The sequence below is a fragment of the Cercospora kikuchii genome (assembly GCF_019650295.1).
Source record: "Cercospora kikuchii DNA, contig_00008, whole genome shotgun sequence".
Lineage (NCBI taxonomy): Eukaryota > Fungi > Ascomycota > Dothideomycetes > Mycosphaerellales > Mycosphaerellaceae > Cercospora > Cercospora kikuchii.
The window spans coordinates 560,456-587,345 of record NW_025408589.1 but is presented as its reverse complement, the minus strand read 5'-3'; the positions used below and the strand labels follow the sequence as shown (position 1 = coordinate 587,345).

The 26,890-nt window shown below is 51.9% G+C and overlaps 13 protein-coding genes across 14 annotated transcripts; 10 read left to right on the top strand and 3 right to left on the bottom strand.

Annotated features, from left to right (window-relative positions):
* Positions 1–162: 162 nt before the first annotated feature.
* CKM354_001141700 (uncharacterized protein) lies at positions 163–1,909 on the top strand (the record flags this gene model as incomplete). Of its 2 annotated transcripts, none has more annotated exons than XM_044806904.1 (2): positions 163–517; positions 645–1,909. In XM_044806904.1, the coding sequence occupies 2 exons, from the start codon at positions 163–165 to the stop codon at positions 1,907–1,909; spliced, it is 1,620 nt and encodes a 539-aa protein (XP_044662839.1). The 2 variants fall into 2 exon arrangements, with proteins under 2 accessions (XP_044662839.1, XP_044662840.1); XM_044806905.1 differs by having other exon boundaries at positions 636–1,909.
* Positions 1,910–2,416: 507 nt separating this feature from the next.
* On the top strand, positions 2,417–3,579 carry CKM354_001141600 (allantoicase; the record flags this gene model as incomplete). Its single annotated transcript, XM_044806903.1, has 2 exons — positions 2,417–2,528; positions 2,585–3,579. 2 exons carry the CDS (start codon positions 2,417–2,419, stop codon positions 3,577–3,579), a joined length of 1,107 nt encoding a protein of 368 aa, XP_044662838.1.
* A 723-nt stretch (positions 3,580–4,302) lies between these two features.
* On the top strand, positions 4,303–6,177 carry CKM354_001141500 (uncharacterized protein; the record flags this gene model as incomplete). Its single annotated transcript, XM_044806902.1, has 2 exons — positions 4,303–4,928; positions 4,983–6,177. The coding sequence occupies 2 exons, from the start codon at positions 4,303–4,305 to the stop codon at positions 6,175–6,177; spliced, it is 1,821 nt and encodes a 606-aa protein (XP_044662837.1).
* Positions 6,178–6,860: 683 nt separating this feature from the next.
* CKM354_001141400 (uncharacterized protein) lies at positions 6,861–8,552 on the top strand (the record flags this gene model as incomplete). Its single annotated transcript, XM_044806901.1, has 3 exons — positions 6,861–7,225; positions 7,287–8,263; positions 8,476–8,552. 3 exons carry the CDS (start codon positions 6,861–6,863, stop codon positions 8,550–8,552), a joined length of 1,419 nt encoding a protein of 472 aa, XP_044662836.1.
* Positions 8,553–8,929: 377 nt separating this feature from the next.
* Positions 8,930–10,324, top strand: CKM354_001141300 (uncharacterized protein; the record flags this gene model as incomplete). Its single annotated transcript, XM_044806900.1, has 3 exons — positions 8,930–9,740; positions 9,811–10,077; positions 10,131–10,324. 3 exons carry the CDS (start codon positions 8,930–8,932, stop codon positions 10,322–10,324), a joined length of 1,272 nt encoding a protein of 423 aa, XP_044662835.1.
* Positions 10,325–10,583: 259 nt separating this feature from the next.
* On the bottom strand, positions 10,584–11,536 carry CKM354_001141200 (uncharacterized protein; the record flags this gene model as incomplete). Its single annotated transcript, XM_044806899.1, has 2 exons — positions 10,584–11,354; positions 11,411–11,536. The coding sequence occupies 2 exons, from the start codon at positions 11,534–11,536 to the stop codon at positions 10,584–10,586; spliced, it is 897 nt and encodes a 298-aa protein (XP_044662834.1).
* A 1,080-nt stretch (positions 11,537–12,616) lies between these two features.
* Positions 12,617–13,915, top strand: CKM354_001141100 (uncharacterized protein; the record flags this gene model as incomplete). The annotated part of the gene is made up of 3 exons (XM_044806898.1): positions 12,617–13,288; positions 13,346–13,473; positions 13,537–13,915. The coding sequence occupies 3 exons, from the start codon at positions 12,617–12,619 to the stop codon at positions 13,913–13,915; spliced, it is 1,179 nt and encodes a 392-aa protein (XP_044662833.1).
* Positions 13,916–15,048: 1,133 nt separating this feature from the next.
* Positions 15,049–15,889, bottom strand: CKM354_001141000 (uncharacterized protein; the record flags this gene model as incomplete). Its single annotated transcript, XM_044806897.1, has 3 exons — positions 15,049–15,241; positions 15,299–15,684; positions 15,737–15,889. The coding sequence occupies 3 exons, from the start codon at positions 15,887–15,889 to the stop codon at positions 15,049–15,051; spliced, it is 732 nt and encodes a 243-aa protein (XP_044662832.1).
* Positions 15,890–17,694: 1,805 nt separating this feature from the next.
* CKM354_001140900 (uncharacterized protein) lies at positions 17,695–18,963 on the top strand (the record flags this gene model as incomplete). The annotated part of the gene is made up of 2 exons (XM_044806896.1): positions 17,695–18,246; positions 18,298–18,963. The coding sequence occupies 2 exons, from the start codon at positions 17,695–17,697 to the stop codon at positions 18,961–18,963; spliced, it is 1,218 nt and encodes a 405-aa protein (XP_044662831.1).
* Positions 18,964–20,489: 1,526 nt separating this feature from the next.
* CKM354_001140800 (uncharacterized protein) lies at positions 20,490–21,690 on the top strand (the record flags this gene model as incomplete). Its single annotated transcript, XM_044806895.1, has 4 exons — positions 20,490–20,887; positions 20,970–21,056; positions 21,114–21,149; positions 21,198–21,690. The coding sequence occupies 4 exons, from the start codon at positions 20,490–20,492 to the stop codon at positions 21,688–21,690; spliced, it is 1,014 nt and encodes a 337-aa protein (XP_044662830.1).
* Positions 21,691–21,814: 124 nt separating this feature from the next.
* Positions 21,815–22,639, bottom strand: CKM354_001140700 (uncharacterized protein; the record flags this gene model as incomplete). The annotated part of the gene is made up of 3 exons (XM_044806894.1): positions 21,815–22,071; positions 22,120–22,320; positions 22,372–22,639. 3 exons carry the CDS (start codon positions 22,637–22,639, stop codon positions 21,815–21,817), a joined length of 726 nt encoding a protein of 241 aa, XP_044662829.1.
* A 1,549-nt stretch (positions 22,640–24,188) lies between these two features.
* Positions 24,189–25,177, top strand: CKM354_001140600 (uncharacterized protein; the record flags this gene model as incomplete). The annotated part of the gene is made up of 3 exons (XM_044806893.1): positions 24,189–24,374; positions 24,427–24,651; positions 24,701–25,177. 3 exons carry the CDS (start codon positions 24,189–24,191, stop codon positions 25,175–25,177), a joined length of 888 nt encoding a protein of 295 aa, XP_044662828.1.
* A 235-nt stretch (positions 25,178–25,412) lies between these two features.
* CKM354_001140500 (uncharacterized protein) lies at positions 25,413–26,159 on the top strand (the record flags this gene model as incomplete). Its single annotated transcript, XM_044806892.1, has 1 exon — positions 25,413–26,159. One exon carries the CDS (start codon positions 25,413–25,415, stop codon positions 26,157–26,159), a length of 747 nt encoding a protein of 248 aa, XP_044662827.1.
* Between the last annotated feature and the right edge of the window lie 731 nt (positions 26,160–26,890).

The window sequence follows — 26,890 nt, the reverse complement described above, 5'->3', positions numbered from 1 at the left end:
GTCTGGTTCGCCTGCGTCACTTACGCAAGATATCCCGCACATCCCACGTGCCCACTGGCTGGATGACCCTTGCCTCGCGCTGCTCTTCAGCTTCTCTTCTCCTCTCCCAACTTGCCCACTGCGAACAGCAACAGTACCAAACGCACACACCGACGCACGTGAATGTCAACGTGTCAGCACAACATGGCGCACTTATACCACCAGACCTCCACGATATGTGACAGTCCTCCCAAAAAGCCCTCTAATTGTGGCTCCGGCCTGGGCGAGGACGCATCCTCAGTCTCTGCCACCATGGCCGTCCAGGCAGAGACGCCGGCAGCTATCGACAAGCTGGCACCCAGGACCGGAGTCAACGAGAAGGCCAAAGTGATTGTGCTTGGCGCGGGTATCTCTGGCCTCCGCGCCGCATCTGTGCTCCAGCGCCATGGCCTGGACGTCACTATCATTGAAGCTCGCGACCGCATCGGCGGACGCATTCAAACTACGAGAAACGAAAAAGGCGTACCAAGAGATATTGGTTAGTCCTCAAACACAAAACTTGTAGCTGATACTGAGCTGCAGACCTGTGTTGGTTCGTTGATGGCCGAAAGGCTTCTTCACCCCAGGGGAAATACTCTCTCGCTTGCTAACACCAGGAACATTAGGCGCTGCATGGTGCCACGAGACAAGTCAGAATCCTCTGGTCAAACTAATCTCGAAGCTGAAGCTCGACTACTACTATGATGATGGGCTCCCGCTGTATTACACGGAGCACGGTCGAGCTGGTGCTCAGGCCAAATTCAAAAAAGTGGCCGACGAAGCTGCAGATCATATGGAGTGGTACTATGAAACGCACCCAGAAGCGCCTGATCAACCCGTGTCTGACTTTGTGAACGCGTTCGTTGCAAAGCACGAGCTCATTACCGATGATGAGCGCTTGTGGGCTCCACAGGCATTCAAAGAAGTTGAGTTGTGGATCGGAACCTCGATCGAGACCGCCTCTTCCAAACATCTCTCCTACTTCATTACCGAACGCAATCTGTACATGAAAGGTGGTTACGATGCCATCGTCAAATGGACCGCCGATTGTCTCCATCCAAACACCATTCAGCTCAACAGCACTGTCGACAGCATTGCATGGACTGAAGATGGCTCAAAGAAATGTGCAATTGAGTATCACGACGACGCAGGAAATGTGCATGTCGTTGAAGCCGATGCCGTTGTCTCTACCTTGCCGCTCGGTGCTCTCAAGCGAAACCTGGTCCACTTCGATCCACCATTGCCAAGCGACATGCAGCTCGCCATCTCCAAGTTCAGCTATGGAGCTCTAGGCAAAGTGTTCTTCGAGTTTGCTGATGTCTTTTGGAGTAAGGAGAATGATCAGTTCGTGTACTTCCCTTCTCCCCCAGAGCTGAATGCCGATCAGTATTCCACGTCACCTGGCTCGAGCAGCTCTGACGAACAGGATTCCATCTTGAACTATGCCACTGTTACCATCAATCTCTGGATCATGACCGGAGGAAAGGAGCTCTGCATCCAGATTGCCGAGCCTTTGACTCAGCGCATCGAGGCCATGACCAACAAGAAGGAAATCTACAAGTTTTTCGAACCCCTCTTCAAGCTTCTCCGCACTGAACCATACAAATCTCTCCCTCGTCTCATCAACGTTGAGACCACGCACTGGTCCCAGGACCCACTGGCTGGATATGGCTCCTACTCCGCCGACAAGGTTGGTGACGATCCTGACCTGTTGATGGACGCTCTCGAGAGCCACAAAGGCTCGCGACTTCAATTCGCTGGAGAGCACTGTACTCTGACTGGCAACGGATGTGTGCACGGAGCTTTTGCTACCGGCGAGACCGCCGCAAAGAATCTCTTGAACAGTCTCGGCGTTGAACATGATGGTGGAGATTTTGTCAGTCTTCACTAAGCGATGCATTTGCATAGGAATGGCGTTGTCGATACCGTTGACTTTATGCTGCATTCTACTTACGACAAACCGCAGGTGATTTAGCACAGTATCTCATAGCACGGCAATATCAATTCTTTCCGAGCACAACTTCTCCGCACTGCGCCAATCCGGACCTCACCGAGCAGGTTTTTAGTCATGCATTCGACGCAAATGCAAGAGCGGAGGAAACAGGAGAAAGGTCTGCAGCTCGTCAACTTTCCTAAACCCGATTACTTTATGTTTACTCGATTGTCTCAGGTGGAGAAATGGATCTGGCAAATGGTTCAAGGGTAAAATCTGGGGAGCCGTCGGCCGGAGCTGGCCGAGATGGCCGCGCCTGGCTTTTACGCCACTGAAACACCTGATAGCGTGAAACGAGGTGCAGCTATCGATAGGGCCCGAACATTGGCACGCATGCAAAAGGTAAGACTTGCCCACTGTCACTGACGGTACGTTCTGCCACCAATCTACACAAACAATCTCACGATGGCTGAAGCTCAAGTCTTTGCAGCAGATGCTGCACAGGAAGTCATTGACTCTGTTGTCAAGTCTGTGCCGGCAGATCAGATCGATGCCACTTTTAAGTCGGATAGCATTGGTGGGTGGCATACTGATCGACAGCTTCGTACAATTACAAGTACTGACAGATTGCAGATCTGATCAACAAGGCCCTCGGCTCTCGCATCCTCTCTTTCACCGACGAATGGTTCGCTGCCGCCGACAACCTCACAACTCCTACCCCACCAGTCCGCAAACCTGGTGTCTTCACATACGCCGGAGCTTGGTACGATGGCTGGGAAACACGACGACACAATACAGAGCCCTTTGACTGGGTTGTCATACGCTTAGGCGTAGCAAGTGGACGAGTCAAAGGTGTGGAAATCGATACTGCATTCTTCAATGGCAACCAAGCACCCGAAGTCGCTGTACAAGGTGTCTTCGTGGACGACAGCAGAGAAGAGGAAGTCAAGACAGCGAAATTCTGGGATAATGATAGCAATGTGGAGACTATTCTTCCCAAGCAAGAATGCGGACCCAGTCAACGACATGGCTGGCTGCTCCCTAAGACCACAGACAAGGCTTACACGCATGTGCGATTGCAGATGTTTCCCGATGGAGGAATCGCTCGTTTCCGCCTCTTCGGAGAAGTCGTACCTGTGCTTCCGCAAGATGTGAACGAAGTCTTCGATCTCGCTGCGACTGTCAACGGTGGAGTAGCAGTCTCCTGCTCTGATCAACATTTCGGCACGAAAGATAATTTACTCCTTCCGGGCCGAGGAGTCGATATGGGAGATGGATGGGAGACGAAGAGATCTCGAGGCGAACATGTCGATTGGACGATTATTAAACTTGGGCTTCCAGGTTTGATTGAGAAGATTGTGGTTGATACTGCGCATTTTCGAGGGAATTTCCCGCAGAAGGTGCAGGTTTTTGCTGCGGCGGCGAGTGAGAGTGGGAGTGCGCCGGGACATGATTCGGGGGATTGGGTGGAGGTCTTGAAGCCGCAGAAGACGGGGCCTGATGCGGAGCATGAGTACGGGACGGATGTGCTCGAAAAGGTTGAAGGGCAGAAGTATGGGTTTGTGAAGTTGGTTATTATTCCGGATGGGGGTGTGAAGAGGGTGAGGGTTTTTGGGAAGAGAGGATAAAATGCTATCTCCTTCTCAGATTCGTGACTCGCTCCGGGAGGTGGTGGTAGCGGCATTATTTCGGTCGCGATTCAAGAATGCGATGTGAGGAGCTCTTGCTGCTTGTAGCGATTCGGGCCCGGCAAGAAGTTTTGACGTATGTGTTGGCAGGAATCGTTGCACAACTTCGAGATCGATGAAACATACACACCTCTGCGCCCAACCCTTTCCGTCAATCGGAAACGTTCCTTCCAGCAAGGCATTAACTGTTGCTCGGCTCCTGCAGCAGGGCGTAGCTGCAAGTCGCCTCTGGCTAAGCGAGTGAGTAGACGAGACCAATCACGTACGAAACACTCACGACAAAGCGTAGGATTGTCTGCTGGCAGTTATGAGCAAGAACAGCACTCACGAATTGTTGCAGAACCGAGATCAGATGAATTGGTTCATGGCCACTGAAGGTCGACTAGCGAGATCGTGGTGTTGTCGACCGTTATTCATCGGCCAGTTACTGATATTACTGCAGGCGTCCCACTTCATCATCCCATCATCTCAGTCAGGCTCATTCGCAATAAGATTACACATTCAGGATTTCGACGAGCTGCACTTCACTGCGACCTAGTGTGTGGCCTGTTCCAAGGTTCCTGGGTCCCTCTATTTCTCTACACTTCTGGTGGCCCTGTTCACCGCCAAATTTCCACGACTGCCCGGCTGATCTACATTGCCCAAGCTATCCGTTATTGCGATATGACGGGGTGCGGGATCAGCTCACAGGACCGCAATACAGCCGACAAGGATGCCAGGTACAACTACAAGTCTCTGTGCTCGGACTGTCAAGAATTCAGGCTACTTGATGTGCAGCCCGCTGAGCCCTCTGAGACACTCGTCAAATGCACTCTACGACATGCAAACCTCAAGGACGAGCCCGTTCCTAGGTACGAGACTATCTCATACGTATGGGGAGATTCTCAGAAACTTGGTACGCTCGTCATCAATGGCAAGGCATACATATATGCAGCTAGCTCCGTCGAGGCATTACGCCGTACACGATATTCGAATGCCATTAGGACTGTATGGATCGATGCTGTCTGCATCGATCAGAACAATATCGACGAACGTGCGCAACAAGTAGCATTGATGGGCGGACTTTACGGACACTCAGTAGGAAACCTGGTGTACTTTGGTCAGTGTGAGGACGAGCACTTGACACACCTAGCTCTGCAAGACATTGGAAGTGTTTTGGAAGAGATGATGGAAGAGACGGACAACCTCAAGAAGATCGATCCAAGTCCAGTCAAAGCCGACTCAGGATTACGATGTTCTGTAGATTTTGCTCGGCTACAGAGATGCCTCTTTTCACTTCCATGGCTTAGGTAATGGACCTATTCGATGATTGCTGTTGGTATTGGTAGCTAACAGTCGTGCAGGAGGTTGTGGATTATACAGGAAGCTGTACTCGCTCCTTCGAATACATGCTTCCTTGGCTCGTTCCAGTTTGATCTGCTAAACCTCTTGCGGGCTGCCAAATGGCTACGTCATAAAATGCTCTACGTGCCTAGCAATTTTGCTGAATCCGCGGGTTTTGAGAATGCCTGGACCTTGTGGGATCTAGCAGACGTACCCTATGGTCCTTGGACTTCAGGCCAGCTAATGGTCAGTCATTTGCTGGAGAAAGGAAGAGGCTTCAAGGCAAGTGTGCCTGTTGATCGGGTCTATGGCATGCTTGGGTTGAAGAGATGGTCGAACGAGATTCCTCGTCTCCTGCAGCCGGACTATAATCGGCCGTACCACGAAGTTGTACGCGACGCCATGAGATTTGCACTGCAAGAGTACAGCAATGGTCTGTGGCTTTGGAAGCACATCAGAATAACCTCCAACGAGAGCCTCGAGAGATCTTCAGCTCCCACGTGGGTCCTCAACTTGCAAACAGTGAATGCAGATATTCATCCGATGACATTCGCGCACCACCACTTTAGCTGCGCCAAGGCATACACTCAACCATGGGCCGAGCCAGGTTCAGAGTGTGGCGTTGACCCGAATATACTTGAAGTTTCGGGATTTAAGCTGTGCACTGTAGAGCAAATGGTACCGGAGCTTACTGAGGAGATCTGGGCCGATCAACTTCGGCGAAAACACTGGCTCAAGGATTGCATTGAACTGATCGAAGACCGCGGTGAAGGGCTCGGAACGGCGACTTTATTGATAGGTGGAGTCAATTGTAATAAGAGCCTCGCGACCGCTCAGGATCTTGCGGCATGGACAGATTTTAAGAGGTTCGTCTTTGAGGATGATTGCCAGTCCATTGATGGAGCACGAATGCAGCTAGCAATCCTCCGACCTGCCAGGCGGTATGAGCTCGCTATGCTGAGCCAGTGCAGAAGGCGATGTGTGTTCCGTACCATTGCAGGATACGTCGGAGTGGGATCCAAGATCACAGCCAGAGGTGATATTGTTGCTATGATCCTCGGCGGGATGATGCCATACGTTCTCCGGCCAACGGGGGATGGGAAATATCGGTTCCTAGGAGAATGTTATATCCAATCCGACGATGTCATGTTTGGCGAGAAGGTGGCGATGTTGCAAGAGAGTGGCGCGCAGAGCGAAATCTTTCGCATTGTGTAGCGGCGTTGGAAGTTTGAACTTTGTGTCAAAGTGAGATGTCAAGGTCCCATTCATTACCACAGCAGCTCTGGATCTGCTCTTGTGAGGTGTTCCTCTGTTCGTGAAAAAAATAGTGATTGAAGTTGGTAGCAAGACTCGGCATGGTGCGAGCGGTGTCGACCGAAGACTCATTGTTGAGCCTGAGGCCACCACAACAAAGATGCCTGCAGTTGTCGAACTTGTTAGCACTTCCATCGCAGAACAACACCTCTTCGTCACTGCTCGCAATGCAAGTCACACCATCAGATCCGCATCAAAAGGCATCTGCATAACCGACACGGCCGCTTTCCGACCACGAAGCTATCGCCAAGCTGAGACAAGTGCCGTCTAAGCATGCTCAAGGCGAAGTGGGATCCACATCCTTGCCCGACCACCCCTCCTCCGCCATTGTAACCTGCCATTCACAGGCAAAGCTCTGCCTATCACTCCACTGCCGCTTATTTCCCGCCTCCATGTGGTCGCCATGCGCAGCGAACGGCCATACTCCGTGCAGCTTATCGCGGCCGCGTATCTGGGAGGCGCGCCGATCGCGGTGAATGATGGCAGGATGAGAGCTGGTAGTTGAGACGTTCTCTCCTCTTCGTACTTCACATTCTCGTCTCGTATTGACCTTAAAGGCACCATTGAGTGCTTCGCGCGAGATAATGGCTAGCCAAAATCACACTTACGAAGCAGATCCCGACCCGGAGAAGAAAATCGCGACATTTGACGATGGCGCGATACGTACAGGCTCTGTGCCAGAGAATGTACTCAAGCATTCTCACGACGCGGACGAGGCGATGAAAGTCTTTGAGGGTCAGACTGGCGAAGTGATCGAAATCGACGAAGCTACCAACAAACGACTACGAAGGATCATTGATTGGAATTTGATGCCCATCATGTGCACGATATATGGCCTGCAATATCTGGATAAGACGACTTTGTCCTATGCTTCCATCATGGGTCTTCAGACAGATCCACGTCTCGTTGGGGACAATTATCAATGGCTGGGTAGCATGTTTTACTTTGGGTGAGTAGATCTCACGCACGATGGAGACTGATTGAACATTGGCTGAAGTGGTGAGTGACAGCTATCTGGCCTGGGAATACCCTACAAATCGACTACTGCAACGATTACCACTCGGGAAGTACTCAGCAGTGTGCATCATTCTTTGGGGTCTGGTTTTGGCTTGCTTTGCCGCTGCCAAAAACTTTTCTGGCGCCGTGGCGATTCGCTTCTTTCTCGGATTGACAGAATCGGCTGTGACACCAGGGTTCGCCCTTCTGACCAGCCAATGGTACACCAAATCAGAGCAAGGTTTCCGAGTCAGTTTTTGGTTTTCTTGGAATGGAATTGCTCAGATCATCGGAGGTGTCGTCGCATATGGCATCGCGGTGGGGACAGAAAAACATCCGGCGAGCCTTGCAGGATGGCAGATACTTTTCCTGGCAACTGGACTAGTGACTTCCGCAGTGGGCGTCGTCTTCCTATTCACGGTACCAGACAACCAATTGAATGCTCGATGGCTGAGCAAAGAAGATCGCGTTCTCGCACTTCAGCGCATTCGAGTGAACCAACAAGGCGTCGGAAACAAACATCTCAAGATGTACCAACTTCGAGAGGCGTTGACAGACCCCATGGTCTGGGGCTTCGCGCTCTATGCCCTGGTCTCAAGTATACCGAACGGCGGGCTCACCAACTTCTTCTCTCAGCTTATTACCAGCTTCGGCTATACCAAACAACAGTCCCTGCTCTATGGCACACCAGGCGGTGCAGTCGAAGTGGTTGTTTTGATTGCAACTGGTTTCCTGGGCGATAGACTTGGAAGTCGTATTCTCACTTCTTCTGGCGGCATGATTCTTGCCATCTTAGGCATGGCGCTCATCGTCGGACTGCCTCTCGAAGGATATAACGGCGTTCGACTTGCTGGCTATTACCTTACACAAGCAAGCCCAACGCCTTTCGTCTGCTTCTTGTCTCTGATTTCCACCAATGTTGCTGGATATACGAAAAAGACCACCACCGCAGCATTATATCTCATCGCATATTGCGTGGGCAACATTATAGGTAAGCTTTCTACCTCTAGCAAAATATGCCCGACTCTATACTGACTTCTCCAACCGGTCCTCAAACCTTTCGTCCCTCTGATGCACCACGCTTCGTCTCCGCCGAGGTGACCATTCTCGTATGCTATTGCGTCTGCCTATTGATTATGGCCTTCGTATATTTCTGGTGCCGGTTGCAGAATTCAAAGAAGGCGGAGATCCGTGCCCAGCCAGGATACGAGAAATTGGAAAATCAAGAATGGTTGGATTTGACAGATGTCGAGAATCCAGAATTCACCTACGTGCTGTAGTCCTCAATGCTTTCCATAGCGATAAATGCAGTATTTGTGTTCATCTTCTCCGGCAAGCGGCACATGTGAGTTCACTAAACCAAATCGTCGAACTCAATTGGGCAATGACGTCGTGCATCATGCACCGTGCTGTAAAACATTGAAAGCACTTAGGCGAGGTTACTGGCAAACACGAACTTCAGCCGCGTCTCGCGCGCGTTCCGCTCGGAGACTTGCTTTGCTTCGTGGACGAGTCGACTATCTGATGACTTGGACAAGATTCGTCCCAACGAGAGACGAAGCCACGTTCAAAGCTGAGAGAATGCACGCCAGAGACGTGAAGAAAGATTAAGCGGACAAACCGACTCGCATACCCAAAAATCCACCAAGCATCAGTCATGTCTTCTGAAGAAGAAAAAGACCAAAACACCAGCCATGAATCCTCATATCTCGAGCAAGGCAGACCAACGACTCCAAATGGCACCAAGCTCCCACTCTCTACCGCCGAACACGAAAATGAAGCGAAACCTCACAACTACCACAACCACCGCACCGCCTTCCTCCCCTGGCTAAAAACCCACTTCACCTTCTCCTGGTTCACCTGCACGCAATCCACCGGCGGAATTTCCATCCTCCTCTCCTCCTCCCCAAAGACCTTCCCCGGCCTCCCCACAATCGGCACAATAATTTTCCTCTTCAACATCATTCTCTTCTTCTTATTCACTTTCCTCCTCATCCTTCGCTGGAGACATAATCCAAGTCTCATTCGAAAATCCTTCACCACCCCACCCGAATGCTACTTTTTCGGATCTTTTTGGCTTACTTTAGCGACGATGATTATTAATATTGAGAGATATGGAACTCCACATACCGGTCCTTGGCTTATAACAACGATTAGGATCCTCTTCTGGATGTACGCGGGTATATCTTTGACATCTGCGACGGTACACATGGTCATCATATCGAAATACGTTGAGATGAAGATTGTGGATTTTCCAAGTCCGGCGTTTATTCTGATTTTGAATGCCATGTTGACGGGGACTTGCGCGGGGGCGATTGCGGGGAGTCAGCCTGTGGAGCAGAGAGTGCCGATTATGGTTGCGGGAGTGGCGTATCAGGGGCTGGGGTGGATTATGTGTGTGATTTTTTTGACGTTTGTGTTTGGGAATTTGTTGGAGAGGGGGTGGCCGGTTGTGGATTTGAGGGGTGGTGAGTTGTCCCCGGAAGGTGTGGGATTTGTGGTAAGATTTGGGAGAGAGCTGACTTTTGTACTGTTTAGGTCTTTTTATCATGGTTGGGACTGCGGGTTTCACGATTGTTGCTCTGATAGGTTGTGCTCGAGCGGCGCCGGCGGATTATGGTTATTTTGCTACGCATCCGATTGCTGGAGAGGTGCTTTTGATTGTGGCCACCTGGACTGGCATCTTCCTGTGGCTGTTCTGCGTATTTGTTTTCGGTGTGGCATTTCTCATCATCATGGCGGGTCTGTTTGAAAAGCAAGATGGAAAGTGGAAGATTGGTATGAGCTGGAATAATGCTTCATGGGGTAAGAAGACCAGTACATGCTTTACATACCGCTCAAGCTGACAATGGTGCTAGCTCTGATTTTCCCGAATGTAGGATGGGTTCTCGGTACAATCTATCTCGGCGAAGAGCTACAGAGTGAAGCAATCGCCTGGGTCTCAGTCGCGATGATTGTCGCGCTGGTAGCTGTTTGGCTCCTCGACATGTTCCTCATGTCGAAAGCTGTCATCAAGTCGATGTTCATAGACTCCAGAATCAAGGTTTCGTGAAGAGCCTCTGTCTGGTCGTCATTCTGGTTCCCGAGTTGGCTGTGCAGTGCTCTTCTCGCTCAAAAGTCCTGCCATGGATCTGCCCATGAGGTTGCATGTGATCCGAGGGTTGCACAGGTCAGACTGCTGCGGTTCCTGACAGATTTATATCCTGACGAAGTGAGTCTCGTTCGGGAGGACACTTCAGTGGTGTCGTGCCGTGACACTAGAAGGAGCTTTTGCGCGCATGATTGTATCCAGACTGCTCGATCACTCAATTTCACCCCATATCAGTATCAGGTGGGTCGAAGAGGTCGTCATTTGGTTCACGTGGTTCTTGGGCCTCGTGGAACTGAACGGCATCGTCGATGTAGCTCAGCACAGCGCCAACACTGTCCTCGTCTTGCGCGTCGAGCTTCAAGAACGACACCAGACTGAAGTCGTCGATCAGTTGTCCAACAGCTCGATTTAGCTTCGCGAACGAGTCCTTCGCCATGACACTGTTATCCTCTGGATCGCCATTGTCCACGCCCTCTTTGAACTCATAGACCAGACCGCTTTCGGGCGCGTCTTGCAGCAGACTCGTGTCCGGATCGATGAAGCGCTTCAGCTCTTTGCGCGCGATTTGTCCTTTGACTTGGTCCATCTTGCTCAGAATGTTGACATGCGGCACTTCCATCATTATCATAGCTGACATTGCGCTCAGTGTGCCCGAGAAGAACTTGGCGCGGTCGACGATGAAGGAGCTTTCGAGGAGATAGGCGGCGCACATGCTGATGTTCAAGCTGCCTCGAGTGAGATGCCGGATCAGCTGCGGCACAATGGGCACGTGTGTATACAGCTCGATCTGGCCAGGCATATCGATAATGATGAGGTACTCTTCGCCGACTTCCTCGAGCGGTTCGGTGATAAAATCGAGGTTTTCCATCAGGAACTCGAAGCAGTAGATCAAGCCGCCGTTCGGTCCCAAGTGCAGCTCTTCCATGACATCCTCGAGGGTGATCAGATCTTTGATGTCCAGATCTGGCTCGTAGGCGAAGTCGTCCGCCGCCTGCATACGACATCAGCCATGCGCGACCTACCTTCCTCTGCGCGCCCGCTACACACCGGATCGAGATTGATATAGAAACATGAGCGGCGGTTGTTCCTCAGATGCTGGATCATGGCAGCGCAAAAGGTCGACTTGCCAGCACCGGCCGGGCCCATGACGATCGTGCCATATTTGGAGCCCATGGTGAATGTCTACAGCGGCGTCTGCGATTGTGTGAGTTGGTCGAAGTTCTTCAGACAGAAATGTTGCGGGCACTCTCGAGCTCGGACGCACAGCGGGATGGGCCGTACCGCACAGTATTTGACATTGGCACACTCGCCGTCTCTTCTTCCTTTCTTCCTTACCAAACTAAATTCGAGCTGATGAGCCGGCCTGTACGGCACATACTTCACCGCGGCGCAAGCTGCGATGTGGATGCTGCCGAGAAGCTCCGGGCCCAAAATCACCACTGATTGAGGAGCTATTTGAAACGTTCTGATCGAATGTTTGGTGAGGTGTTTTGCCTCTTCCACGCCACGTCTTCTGCGGCCCGCGAAGACGCCGACGACGACTGCGGCTGGCGCAGCGCATGCAGCGTCTGGCAGTGCCATGGACAGCCTGCAGCAGGTCGGTGTCGGGACGAGGAGCACGGGTGAGTGAGATTGGAGCGCTCCTGGGTCATGTGCGGCGCGGCAGGTCGAGACTGCTACGGCCAGGTGGTGCTGCTATATCTCTTATGGCGGGCGGGTTTCGGACAACGCACCGACTACAGCGTGGGCGATGCCACCAACGCATTGCCATGGTCATTTGGTGCCAGCCAGGCTCGGCGGGTGTCATTGAAGGGTCAGTACGTCTTTCTGTCTCACTGACTAAGTCCACCGCTCTCTTCCTGCTCGCCGAGACGGCCTGCGGCTGCTTTCTTAGCCTCTGCCAGCTTCAAATTTCTCGCAAACGCGGCCATCGTCATGCGTCGTCTGCAATTCTCTTCAAACGCCACCCTTCTTCACACTTTCCCCGGTACACGCTGCCTGCCCTTCTCCGCTACTGGCGCTTGCTCGAGTGCCGCCTTCCTGCCTCATATCGCCCGCACGTGCACCCGGACGACCGTGCTTCCCTTCTGTCAGGGCAAAGCTTGTGGATGCCACCTTCTCCACCGTGCATCGACTGCTTTCCACTTCCATTGCCAGTTCTAGACTTCTTCTTTACATCCACCTCGGCGCTCGCTGTCACTGCACTGCTCACTGCAGACAGCACCTTGCCGCCAGCGGCGCCCATCAATCGATATGCCACGCACCAAGAAGCAGAAGCGCAACAACTTGAGCTCCGAGCTCGGAAACGGCGACTTCGCCATTGATTACAATGCCAAAGGCCGAGCCATTCGGAAATGTCGCACTCAGCAGCGGGAATCGCCTTTTGAAGATTCCGCTGTAGCCATCAGCGACAACGAGAGCGACTACGAAGAGGAGACTGTTGGCGATGTCATCTCCGTAGCACCAGCAAAGAAGCGGAAGAGATCTCCATCTCCACTTGCAAGACTACCCTCCGACGATGTCGCCAACTTCTCCGACTCATCAATGTCCGATGCCGAGGAGGACAGCACCATACGGACCACTCCTCAAGCAACAGGAACGACTGTTCACCTCACTGTCAACATTCCACCTGGCCATCAAGGTCCCATCACTTTGAATCTTGACCCAAAGAACTTCGCCTCGTGCCAAAGCGTATTTGCGTCGCCCTGCAAGCCAGACAGACTTACGCAGACAACGCTCAACCGCCTTAACACGCGGTCGTTGCCAAAGACGAAGAAGTACGCTGGGTTCCTCGATCTTCCTGCAGAGCTCAGAAACGATATCTACCGCCTCGTATTTGTTACAGAGAACGCAACAATCAACTTCGCATCACCCGACAATTTCAGCCGCAGTGCCGCTTTGCTCCGGACTTGCCGCCAAGTCTACGTAGGTCGCACCCACCGCATATAGCTGACGCAATATCAAAGGCTAACGCTCGTACAGGAAGAAGGACGGAGCATTCTCTATTCCGAGAATGCATTTGCTATCGAACGTCGTACACAGCGATACGGATCATTCTGGGAGCATGAGTGGCGTGAGCTAGGCTATCTCAATGTGCGCAAATTCATGAAGTGAGTGGAGTCGGGAACTTTTCCACCTCGAGAATGAGATTTACTAACATGCTTGGTGCTTAGATCCATTGGCCCCACAAATACAGCTCTCATTCGCAGAATAAGCTTCATGCTAGAGGATGCGGTCCCATGCTTGAATCCATCGATGAGAACGAACGAGGAGCGACGATTCGTCCACGACGACGACTTGATGTCTGTACTGCGACACCTTGGCAACCATGCGCAGCTCCAGACAATCGACCTACACTTCCACGGCCGTCGTCGGGTCGATCGAACAGACGACAGATTCCTGGACTACATGAAGCGACTCAAAGCCGATTCGGTCAGATTTGTGGACTGGCCACCCGACAGCAAATATCCTCGCAGCTCGAAGCAAGACGAGAGTGTCAAGTCTACGCTACTGGCACACTGCACCAGGAAGAAGAAGAAGTTCGATATTTGATGCATGACTCGTTATCGAGATTGAGTTTGGCTGGCACACGTTTTCGGGAGAGTTTTGTGATTGCTCTGCATTCCATCACGAAGCACTGCATGACCTGACATTTTGATCTTCGTTTGGGGACGACAGCTGTACATTGTGGCACTTTGCTTTCGAACAGCTCAGCATAGCAGAGGCACATTATGCGCGACATTTTACACATGAAGTCGCACTAACCGCCATTAGCGCAGGACTGGGTTGTAGAGTTTTCGGGATAGCGTACATATATGTATAGCGAACTATGTCTGTGCGTAGTATAGCCCTTGGGTATTGCCAATTTTTCCAGCTGTTGCATGTGACAATGAAATGCTATTACGAGTAATTTTGCAGTGCGTTTGCCTGGAATAAGAAGTGTGCTGGCATAGTGGGCATGCGGCTGTGGCGTCTGCCTTATTTCATCGCTTGTATCATGATTGTAAGCGATCGTCTAGATGTCTGTTAGAGGTGAAACTTCTTGACATCCGTCAATCAATCAATCAAATGCTATTAGATTAATAGAGTTTGGTGTTATGTATGTGCAGACGGACGGGCCGTGGACGGCGTGACGGTTTCGCGTGGATGCAAGAAACGTTGACGGTTTTTCCGTTGTCCGTTTTGGCGATCAACGGTCTGTCGCCCAGTTATTGTTTGTTGGATTATAGTAAGGCGACCAATGAGGACACGGTAATGTTGGAAATATTGCAATGCTTCGCATGCACGCACAGATGGATATATGTGTTGCCTTGGTGAAGGTTTTATGGACTAGCTTCTCGCGAAGCTTTTTGGTTCCAACTCAGGTGGACTAATAAGCACAGTGAACAGGCTCGATAGCTACTGGGATGTTTTTTGTTGGTATTTTCCGATTCTTCCGAAGTGGGAGGTCGGGTTGGGTTGCGGTGAGTTCAGGTGTTTCGAGCCGGAGTGGTTGGAATTTCGCTTTCTCTTGGTATTGTAGGCGATGCACATTCATTTACTGGGAACGGGACAAGGGGGTCAAGTGTTGGACTTTAGGCAGTGCAGCAAGATCTTGATTTGGAAAAGGTAGTGCAGCGTAGATTGGATAATTGAGTGGTGCGATCGCGAACTATTGGGTCTTGGTTACGACTTCGCTTCTTGATTTAGTTTTTCTTTGTATAGGGCTCATTCGGATTACTACCGCGTGTCGACGGATTGTTGACCTTTGGAGATGTTGGTCTGACATCGTCTGGTGTTGCTCCTCGTGCTGACAGAGATTCTTCTGTCTCGTAGATTTTTGCTGTTTCATCATCCTCATCTGAGAACGTGTAAGTGCGCAGCTCGGCTTCATTCCACCTTCACAATGAATCAGCACAATAAATTAAATCAATGTTCGAACAGAGCGATGCATACCAAGGCGTCGTTTGCTCCCCATTATCATCCACCTCCTCGCACAAGAAATGATTGAAGAATCCATGACTGACAAGACCAATCTCCTTCTCTGGTCTCGCTTTAATCCACTGGCGAAGCTTCGTGGCGCGGACCTTGACAGTCTTGGGCTCTACCGAGAATTCTCCTTTATGCTCGAACCAACCGTGTTTGAGATGATCGAAGTCTACGCCTTGACTGAACTCTGCTTTGAGAGTTTCGATTGGGCTTCCTGTATCGGAGGGTGCGTCTGAAACCTCTTCCGCGTGGGGCAGACACACGATGATTAGGCCACGCTCGACTGCTGGGGCGAAGGAGAGTTGGCAAGTTTGAATTGCTCTTCGCATGGGAGAGGCGATTAGGAGTTCGATCTGTTCCTTGTCAGGTACTGTGGCCGGTGAGAATCTGTGATGCTGAGCTGACTTTGTCGTGTCTAGAGAATGCTTTGCATCTGTCTCGACATTGCTGTTGCCCTTTGTCTGTGAGCAATGGATCGCGCACCAGGTGCCCGTCTTTCGTCACTTCGGGAGAATGGTATCCTTGGCCATGGCGCATCAAATGCAGTATTGGTGGCATGGTCGTTAGCAACAATGGGCGAGTCCTAGAGTGCAAAGTACTTTCTTGCGGCGACAATGAGACTGACCCGTCGTCTCTTGTATCTATGGACGTGTGGCCGCGGCCCACGGAGTTCCTGTTACATACTTCAGAGTTCGTCGATGGCGTAGGCACTTCATCCTCTACGGTCCTCAAGTGAACGGCTTCGTCATTGCGCAGCGGCAGCTAAGTCGTAGACACGTGGACTAGCGCGCGAAACATGTAATGTGGCCATGATCAGGGCAAGATAGGCTTGCATCCTTGGATCGCGATCTGCTTGCGCACGCTGGATGGGCTGCTTGTGCTGTGTTCAAGCCCACAGCCATGATTTTGGAGGATGAGAGGCGCCGCCGTGAGCTCTCTATGCTTACAGCCAAGCAAAGCAGTCGGAGTCGAGCACTCAGAGCCAGAGCCGATTGTCGTGTATCTGGCTGGATCGTCAGAAGCAGCAGAGTTTCCAGCTCATCAGTGGCAGTTTCCATTGTTCGTGCGACGGACAATTCCAGTTGAAGGCTGCACAAGAAAGCGTTTCTTGCACCTTGGGAAAATGCCCATGATGGTCTGTGCGCAGAGAGCGAGCGACGAGCTTGCGTCGAGTTTCATTGGATGTGTCTCTGCACACACTAGCTGATGTCTGTCTTGGCCTTCAGAAGTGACCGCGTTGGTCTGTGCGGTGGATGAGACTGTCCTGTCTGCACAGACCAACGCAGTCAACTTTCTGCGCCAAGACAGACGTCAGCTAGCTCCGGCTACGACCGCGTCCAGTGGCTGCACCTGCACCTGCAACTCCGCAGACACAGACTGAAGTCCAATTCTGCTTTCATCGTCTTTCCAAACACACTACTATGCAGTGCAGACAATTAGCACGCGCATACCCACATGAGGTTGCAGCCGTTCATGCATTTGTGACAGCCGAACACGATCGTGTCAGTCGTTGATCAGCGTATGCGCGTCTGCGGCTCAGTCCTCTCGTGTGTGTGTCGCGCAGCAATCGCAACCCAAGATGGAAATGGGAGCCGCTTTTGCACAGTACTGCTTGTACCAATGCAAAATTAGTAAGAGGGTGGATGGTGAGTACGAGCTGACTGTTCCAGCTCGAAGATGGGCATTTCAGCCCTTCGCAATGCATCGCAAGCTGGCCGGCAGAGAGAGCCACCGCGGCCAGACCGTAGGCGTGGCAATCGAGAAGAAATCAGCCCAGCCTGTGAAAGCTGCTCATGGAATAGCTTTGAAGTTACACTTGTGTGAGCATCAAGCAGCCGGATCTAGATCTGATCGTTCGTCCGCGGCGGCAGAGCGCCAGAGACTACTTCGTACGGACAAGCCTCATCATCCTTAGCAATCGTGGCATGCCGTGCGATGGCCCCGGACAGGATTCTGCAGTATATACTGGTCTCGTCGCGAAATCAGCTTGCGTTGCGAAGAGGGATGGTTGGTTACTCATCATTCTTCTGAGTGCTGCCGCTTGTTGACTCAACAACGCGCGCCCTGAGCAACCTGCACGACCGAATCAGTGCACAAAATTGTGCACTCGGACGTCCTGAAGGCCAATGTTCTGTGCTTAGACGTGTTGAAGGCAGGTTTTGTAACATCACTTCAAGCCGAACCCTTGTTCATTCAGATGCACTTTACTGGGGAGGCTGGAGGATCTTCTGGAGCACTGACGATTCAAGCAGACGCGCTTAGCAACGAGGACTCCAAATGTAAACACGAATCAAGCATATGAGATCTACTCACGCGTTCAGTCATGGCGCGTCCTTTCACACGCGCGTGTCGCGAATACTTCAATGTTTCGAATCCTACCGCCGTCGGGAGAGAGCAGCACGATCACGACTAACAGCTATGGCAACACGGCCGGCATTATGCGACGGCGTGCTCGAGCCGATGATACATCTCCACCACCTCGGACGCCTCCGCGATTACGAAGTCATCTGGTTGCAAGCATGGCAGAATTCGTGGGGACATTCATGTACCTCTTCTTTGCTTTCACAATGCATTTGACGGCTGTCGCCAACACTCCTCCTACGGAACCTCCTACAGTACTGGTCATCTTGACCATTTGCATCGCTTACGCTTTCTTTTATGGATTCTGGCTTCTCATCTACGTTCTCACTCTACCAGGCATGGTGCCTGGAATGTTCAATCCTGCTATTGCTTTGGGCTCTGTGTTCGTCGGCGGACTGTCTGCGACGAGAGCTGTTTTCCTACTTCCGATCCAGGTACTGGCTGGCATATGTGCCGCGGCCGCGGTAAAAGCACTTCTCCCGGGAGACTCGAGAAGGATTGAGACTGTACTGTCTCCTGGTCTTACTGTAGTGCAAGGCTTCTTCATTGAAGTGGTGAGTGGGAAACAAAGCTCCGCAAATCTCTACTGTACTGACAGCTCACAGCTCATGACAACATTAGTTGTGATCACTGCTCTTGTCGTCGTTGCAAGGACTGGCGCTTTGAGTTTTATGGCACCATTCGGCATTGCCACAGCACTCTTCTTCGCCTCCTTTGTCGGCATTGGCTACACTGGTGCATCGATGAATCCAGTCCGATCATTTTCACTGTGCGCAATCAATTCTGACTTCCCATACTATCACTGGATCTACTGGGCCGGACCCATAGTCGGAGCTCTGCTCCCTTGCATATACTACAGACTAGTGCAAATCTTGATGCCTCAATGCACAACAGATGAGGATGCCGCAGGAGATGAAGAGGGCAAACCTACGCAGAAGCCTGGCCCATCTGGAGATCGCGGCGCTGCTGAGGAGCGAACTAGAATGATTGTAGAGGCGCCGACTCCTCCAAAAATAAGGAAGACAACGACGATGCGTGTGTCTGAGAGTCATAGTCCTGGAGGCCGTAGATCGAGCAATCGAAGTGATGCGGCTCAACAGGTCTATTATGAGAAGGACGATGAGTATGAGTCTTTCTATCCGAGTGGTGTCACAACACCGCCAAGATCACCATATCGAAGCTCGCGTGAGGAAAGGCGTGTCAGCTCTGGCAGGCATAGCGATATGGATCGGTACGCCAGAGCTCGAGGATACGAGGAGGTGATGCGCTAGGTATGCCAAGGTTGCAGGATTTGATTGGAGTCATGATGGGTAAGCAGCGTGTTTGCATTGATAAAACTGTACATTAGACTGGCTGAAGCATATATAGCAAATAGATATGGCATTACGGAATAGCATTTTTCAACATTATCACATTGTCATGACTTCAAGCCCTCTGTGCTGGGGCCGGGAGTCTCATCGTTGTCGCCAACAAGCACGCCGAGCTGAATCATGCGCCTGCGTACACTGGCTGAAATGTCAGCAGCACTCGTGATATCACCTCTCCAGCACGCGAGGACTTCCTCCCAAGGTCCTCTCTTTTGAGAAGAGCCCACTCTCTTCTGGTAACTAATGTGTTGCCACCACTGCCACGAGAGTCCTTGACCATTGCCAGGCCAATACCCCGTCATCATTCAATAAAATACGCAACTCCACAAAACGATATCCGTTCGGCGCGCAGGACCTGCAGAAGCATCATCTCAAAGTGGCAGAAATTGCTGCACTATTTTCTATATCATCCTGAGGCAACGGCCTACTTCAGAAATTCAGGAAACTTACTAGTGTGGAAATCGAACGTCCTGTTGAGTCCAACCCATAACAATGGACTGTCAGGTCTTCGAATACGACTGCGGTTCTGGGTAGCTGGCAGGTCGAAAGAATAGCAAATGAGACCTCGACAATTCGTTGTCAACGCTATAACACTTCGCCCTGAAGTCGTGTTCATCGCGCGACTCATTGTGGCACTCCAGTCCAGGAGCTGAGGCACTCAGGTTTTCTACTCCCTGAAATCTCCACAACACATCCGAAAGTAAACGGCGAGGAAAGTCGCGCTCCATCCCCGATCGTATAGTAATGGCACAGACTTTGCTTCGCCTCATAATGCCTGATGAGAAGGGGAAACGGGGCTGGAAGAAATTCCGAAGTCCAGAATTCCGCGATTTGGGCCCACAGAAATCCTGGTTGGCCAATCATGAAGCATTTCAGAACGACCGTGCACCATAGAGAAAGACGGACGACGACCGCACCTATCCATTACAAAGCAGTAGGAGTTGCACACGGACGTGTCTTTCGTAATTCGTCTGATCTAATCGTTGCTAGTACATAAGATCGGATCGAAATTGAGACCATCATTGTCCGTAGCCGGCTATGGGCGATGAATCGAGTCATGTTCTTCATCAATGATTTTCTTGAGGATCTTGAGGCTGATTCGCTGGAAACTACTGTACGAGGCTGTCGCACGCAGATCTTGTGTCAACTTGATCTTGGTAGATGGAGCGCGTTTAGACGGCTTTTGATGCTCACTCAGTCGTTGGACTAGTACATGCTAGCAGGACCAAAGCAATTGATCGGTGATGGAGGGTTTCCATTCCATATGTGTCCAGCTCGGCACCTTGGTCGGTATGTCGGGGATTTTACAAGGACTTGAACGATCCGGTGCTGACAATCGTCTTTGCACTCGCCGCTAGCCTTCATATAGGAGTGCTGAGTGGTGTCTCTTGTTGTTTCTGTTCTTCCACAATCAGTCCATGCCACTGACCATGTTGAGATCTCTTCTGATCCAGGCCCTGCTGGCCAGCCACGCACTAGCCGACGACCAACTCCTCGGATTCGATGCCGCCGCCGAAATTGAAACACGCTCCATCGACGAGATCTACCAAGCCGCTCTAAAAGAAGGAGGAGTTGTAACACTATGGCTAGGAGGCGACGAGCCTTCAGGTGGAAATGGCATGAAAGAAGCCTTCGAAATCAAATTCCCTGGCATGACACTCAACGTCACAGTCGATCTTTCCAAATACCACAGTGTCCACTTTGATGAACAATTGGCAACGAATACAGTCGAAGTCGACAGTATCGCATGGCAGACTGCGCATGATTTTCCGCGATTGGATGCTGAAGGCGCTTTGCTACATTACGCACCGAATGGATTCCAGGAGGTGTATTCTCCGATGCGAGACCCACGCGCAGCGTTCTATGGTATTTTGACTGATGCGTGGACTTTTAAATGGAATACGAAGAAGTTGCTTGCCGGGTGTGAGCGCGCCTGCAGAGTGGGAGGATTGGTTGAGACCGGAGTTTAAGGAAAAGCTTGTGTTGACTTATCCGAAGTGAGTGCACTTGTCGCAGATCGTGCATTAGTATAGCGGGTTGCTGACCTGTTCCAGTGACGATGATGCGGTTCTGTATGCCTTTGACCTTGTGTAAGTGCTCTACTACCGACTGTCGATTCCTCAACTGACTGGCCAAAGTATGCAACAGTATGGCACATCCTGGTTCGACCGTCTACTCACTCAAAACCCACAATGGGTCCGCGGCACCGGAACGCCCAATACCCTGTTAAACAGCACAAACTCAACTCGAGCCGCCTCCTTCACCACCGACGCACCCCTTGCAGACAATGGTGTCGACGGCCTGAACTTCACCTATCCAGTCCAAGGCTCCTTCGTCTCCTGGTTCCAGCTAGCCGCCATTCCAAAAGACGCACCTCATCCAGAAGGCGCAAAACTGCTCCACAACTACTTTCTCAGCAAAGAGTGGCAAGTCGCTCAAGGTTCCTGGCCTGTTCGCCGCGATGTGCCAGCTCCTGCGGGATACCCTGATATCTTCAATATGCCGGGAACACATGTTACGTACTTCCAGCAATGGATGGCGGACCGCGCTCGCGTTGAAAGGCTGAGAAATTGGTTTGAAGATAAGCTAGGTACAGCTCAGGGCTTGAGCCCATTGATTGATGGAATCTAAACAAAGTTATAGCAATCTGCAACTCGACGATGAGTCGATGGATGACAGAACCGAAATATGAACAGTCTCAAACTCACTGCCAGGTCCATGGCGGCAGTGACGACGCTCTTCCGCTTCTTTTTGATCATTTCCCATGCTCTTTAGGCCTACCTGTTGCATCCCGAGGCATGATTTTGCAGCGCGACATGCACTCTGAGGAGCCCCAATTTGCGCCAGTACCGACTGGCGGCATCTTTTCTGCTGTATTGTCGTTGACAAAATTGCCGCCGAATGCTGCGTTGACCCATTCGGGCGCGAAACCGTTCGTGAAGATTTGGCCGATATTCATAGTCCCCGCATCTTCATCGTTGAGCGCTGAGACAAGCTGCGCAGGTTCGCACTCTAGCAGCGTCATTAGTGCGGCATTTGTCGAAGGCGCAGTGCAAATACCGTTGTTTGCCATCATGTGCATGCTGCCAGCGGGAAAGATCGTCGCCTTGCCTGGTGTGAGACATGTCACGATGGTATGCGCGCCATTCTCTTCCTGCATCCATGTCGTCGTATTGCCTTTGACTGCGACGACCCAGTTGGCGGCGCGTGGGTGGAAATGTGGTGGCAACATCGCGCAGGGTCCCAAATTGACCATCGCCACTGCGACACGGTCAGCATGACTGTTTGCGCTCCAAGTCACTCATCACCCACAAGTTAACCCGTTGCCTCTGGTTGCTGGAAATGTAGCCGCGTTCATGTTCGTCACGCCGCCTGGCGACCAGTTGTAGAAGAACTGTTGCGCTGTGAAGTCGAATGTCCAGTCTGCGCTACTGGGCAGCAGGGCCAGACGGTCCAGTTGGGTAGCGGCCATCGTCAATTTGGCGACCGCTTCCGGATCTTTCGTGACGTCGATAGCAAATACTTTGAGCCACAAAAGCGTGAGAAGTAATCTCAGATCCATTCCAGACAAGCGGAACATGTTGTGTGGAAGAAGAACCCAAGTGTCCGGTCGCAGCCCTCCTGTGTATCTCCAGGACGGTCGGGACTGTGTTGCACACCAGTTGTTGCGCCAAGTTCAATCGATGGACAGGCACAGCAAGGAGCTAGCATCGATAGCCAGAGTGAGGACGGGGGTCTTGGAAGAGTTTCTAGACGGATGGGCACGAACAGTTGAGATGCGACCCAGAAAGACGGAAACGTCTATATACCCGTGCTGTGCTCGCAGAAGCAGGACACAGCGCGTGGCGGAGAAACAGAGGCATCACATGGAATGTCCAAGGGTTTGCGCCAATAATCTGTCCGATGGCGCGTGCGATATTTGACCAGCTCGCAATAGCTGCTCGGATGTTGACGGGCTTCAATGATGCCAGCGAAGCCCAGCCTCTGAGCGGCTGTACGGAGTGCTTGCTCACCGCACTCTTTCAGCCACGTAGGTTGCTCGCGCTTGAAACCCCTAGAGCATCGAATTTTGTGTAGCTGGCAGCCTTTGTATTGGACGTAATTGGCATATCCACCAGCATTCTTGCATAACCGCCGTGCTCTTCTCTAGGCGATCTCGGATCGTTTCCGAGCCTGCGGCAGACCTCTACTTACCGGTGGTCGAGCGATTGAGATGAGCTTGAAATCGGTGTAGTCCTGCCTTCCACTTGGTGCCGCCAAAACCTCTACGAAAGTGGGCAGCGCAGACAAAAGCTTGATCGCCACTGAGAGCATTCGATATCATTCGGGTCTGCAACATGTGGCGTTGCGAGTGACTCGTGGCGCTCAATCGTACTCACAGATCTGCCCCGTGGCATCAAGGGCGGCTTGTCGGCTTCTGAAATGCAGGAAAGCGGTAAGGCTGTGTTTGTACACGATGCTGGAAGTGAGTAGTGCGACGAAGATCGGGTACTGCCGACTCGCTAGATGGGTAAGATAGGCGACCCAAGTCGAATAATTGCGCCTCGCAGGCCTCATAGTGTCGTTACAGCTCACAGGGGCTTGTTTTATGGCGACGATTTTCCAGCTGGTCTCAGATTGATACCTGCAGCAGTAGTCTAAGTCAACCTCACGCATCGAGTGATGTTCAATATCGTGTTCGGCTCGAATCAGCTCCATCCTCAGTCGAGATGCTTTCCATGATTGCGTACTGCTCTCTCAACGGACTAGCAGCGGCAATCTTGGCACGAGCTGAAGTGTATGCGCTGTGATCACAGTTCTAATCGAGTCTGCAGTAGTTCGGCACAACGCATGATCCTGGAAATTATGGTCGTGCTTGTCGTTGGTCGATGTGTGCCACGGTGCATGATTTTGTGCTGCATGCTGAGACAGCCATGTTGTCGTTGTAAGAGCACATATAGACAGCCTCAGCCGAGGATCTCCGTTCCGACTGAAAAGGCACATCTGACTCGGTGCAACCAGCGAGCCAGCGTTTTCGATCTTCTGCTCATTACCATGCCATGTCTTCGCAAAGGCAGAGCTTTCAATATGAAATCTTGAGAAGGTTGTGGTACGGATCGTTGGCGTACTGAGTCCCGCTTCTTCACTCAATGCAGGCGCTTCGGAGTCCGACGTTGGGTGGCGATGGGAACCCACCAAAGCTCATCACAAATGGCGAATCGCAAATCGTTGGGCCGGCGTCACGTGCTCGTTGGTGGTTGGGTAACCGAAAGTGCGAAGTCGTAGCAGAGCCGCAATGGATTCATGATCGAACGTTCTTTGCGAAGGCAACAGAAGTGAGTCCATGCCATGTATGAGCACGGCTATACAAGCTGACAAGGTTGACAGTTTTCGGTAGAGATCAAGCTGAAGTCCACCGCAAACGGCATGGCTGAGCCGTCCTTGTTGGGCGTACCATGTGAGCTTCGGCGGAACGTGCTGCAATTATTGCTCAAGCAACGAGGAACAATCGAGCTTCAGTATCCGGTCTGGGCAGGTCTAGAAGTCTTTTCGCATCCGCTTTTCCAGACGTGCCACAAACTTCGAGAGGAAGCTCTTGATATCTTCTACGAGGTGAGTGCGTGGCATGTGTGCTTGCGTTCGAAGCTGAATAAAGATGTAGACCAATGACTTTCTCTGGGTGATCGACGTTGAGCACCAAAGCCGATCGGACCCAGCGACGTACCCTGCGCCGACCACTGTTGTGAATGACTGGCGACAGGTCGAACCCCATACAATCAACACGTTAACGCCCGTGCTGCCATGGGAATTCCCAGGCCTGATGAGTCGGCTCCGCCGTCTCCATGTTAATGTTTACTTGCCACAGGAGCGAAATTCTGGACAACTCGAGGTTCAACTGGGTGCACTTGTGAAAGCGCTTGATCGCGGAAGACGATTGCTCGACTTTCATGTGCTCGTGACGGCCAAGCGAAGAGCAGTGCAAGCTCCGCTTTCTGGTCGTGAAGTCAATGCTCTCGAGGTACTTGCCGACATGCAGGTTCGTGGCACAGTCCAAGTCCAGACGAGATACCACTTCCGTGCAGTGTGGGCTTCTGTATACGGCATGAAACTGCCAGAGAGAATGAAAGCTCGTCCGTGATGGGAAGAGCCAAGAATTCCATGAACATCCAGCCCGGGTGCGTGGCTTCCGCTTCGCAGGACAAGCGCAGAGCCCCTGCCCCCGGGCGGTCTTGTCGTACTTTCCAACGCCGGCTGCAACGCATGGTCGCATTGCTCAAGTTTTCTGGCTCCGACGACTGTGTCTGTGACAATCAACCCACCTGCGCACCACCTGTGATTCGTATCGGCGAAGCAATTCTTAGAGTCAATCAGCCATGACCTCAGATCGCAGCAAATACTTCGAGATCATACTCAAAGGCGAGGCGGAGAAGTTCTTGCCAGCGGAACGAGCAGTACTCAATATCGAAGTCGCCGCCCGGGACCTAGACAAGCAATCCGCCGCGAAACACGTTCTCTTGACAGCGCGAAGAGTGGAGACACTGCTCACTCAATTGGCTCCTCAGACGAATACCATCGAAGCGCGCATCGAAGCTGCGGTAGACTACTGGAGTCGTACATCCCTCAGCGAGAGCAGTGACCCAGCTCATGGCACTTCCAGTAAATCCGATCCATTGCAAACCCAGTACATCGCAAAGGTGGAGTTCGAAGCCAGATTCCAGAACTTCGCGGCGATCTCTGGCTTGACTACAGACCTCGCCTTGATCTCACCACTCGTCCAAACAAAACCTGTCCAGTGGATCTTGCAAGAGGCGACAAAGGACACGCATCGTGCAGAGTTGAGAGCCAAGGCTGCGAAGAACGCGTATCAGAAGGCACTCGATTACGCTGTCGCCATGGGTTACAGCATTGTCACGCCATTCCAACTCAAGGAGAGTTCGGCGAATGCCAACTCGTCGAAGATGAAGGGAGGCAGGATGCCGTCGAGTACGAGCGAGCGGACCGCGAAGAATCTGGCGGAGATCCTGGGCTTGAAGGAGGTCAGTGTGGGCTCATTCCTCTATCAGCCCGATGATATCCGGGTGTCGGTGGTGGTCGAAGCGATCTTCCACGCAACGAGATGAGTTTGAGGATGGAGCATGAGAGACGTGTTGGGAAACATTGACGACGCGTAGAAGTCGCGAACCAGACTCTACGTGACCAAGCAGCGACAGCCAATCACAGCTCTCCACTTGTCAGCAAGTCTCCACCCACCTCCATCCAGCAACCCTCGCCGATCCATCTCTCCTCTTGAGCCTCACTTCCTGCACAGCGAGGTACGTACATCCTACCATCGCTGTGACAACTCCAAAAGCAGCAGCGTCAACGCATGCATCTCGGCTCACCTGCACACATATCGCATGCTTCCAAATCTCTTACACGACGGACCGCCTCAAACTAAGCTTCAAGATCCCCTCCCATCCAATAGCAACAAAGCTCTCTGCGCTCTAGACTCCCCATGTACCCCGCAAGCCACCAGGTACCTCTACCACTATAGCAACCTCGTGGCAGATCACTCGCGCCAGAAGAGGTCGAGGCTGTGCCCGGCGACATGGAGGTTCAGGCAAAACATGGGGTAGATTCTCATTTGGTGAGGCGTTTGCTTGCATGCTTTGGAACTAAGACTGGAAGAAGCATTGGTTGCTGGGTTGTTCTTATAGGTAGGAGCTCGCCTTCTCAGGTCCCGCCTCTCTTTGTGTCTGTATAGGTCATCATTTTATTAGTATCTTACCATTGAGTCTGCTGGCAAGAAACGAGCAGCGGAACATCACATTGAATATTTACCTGTTCGGAAGAAGACCAGAGAAGAGTTTCG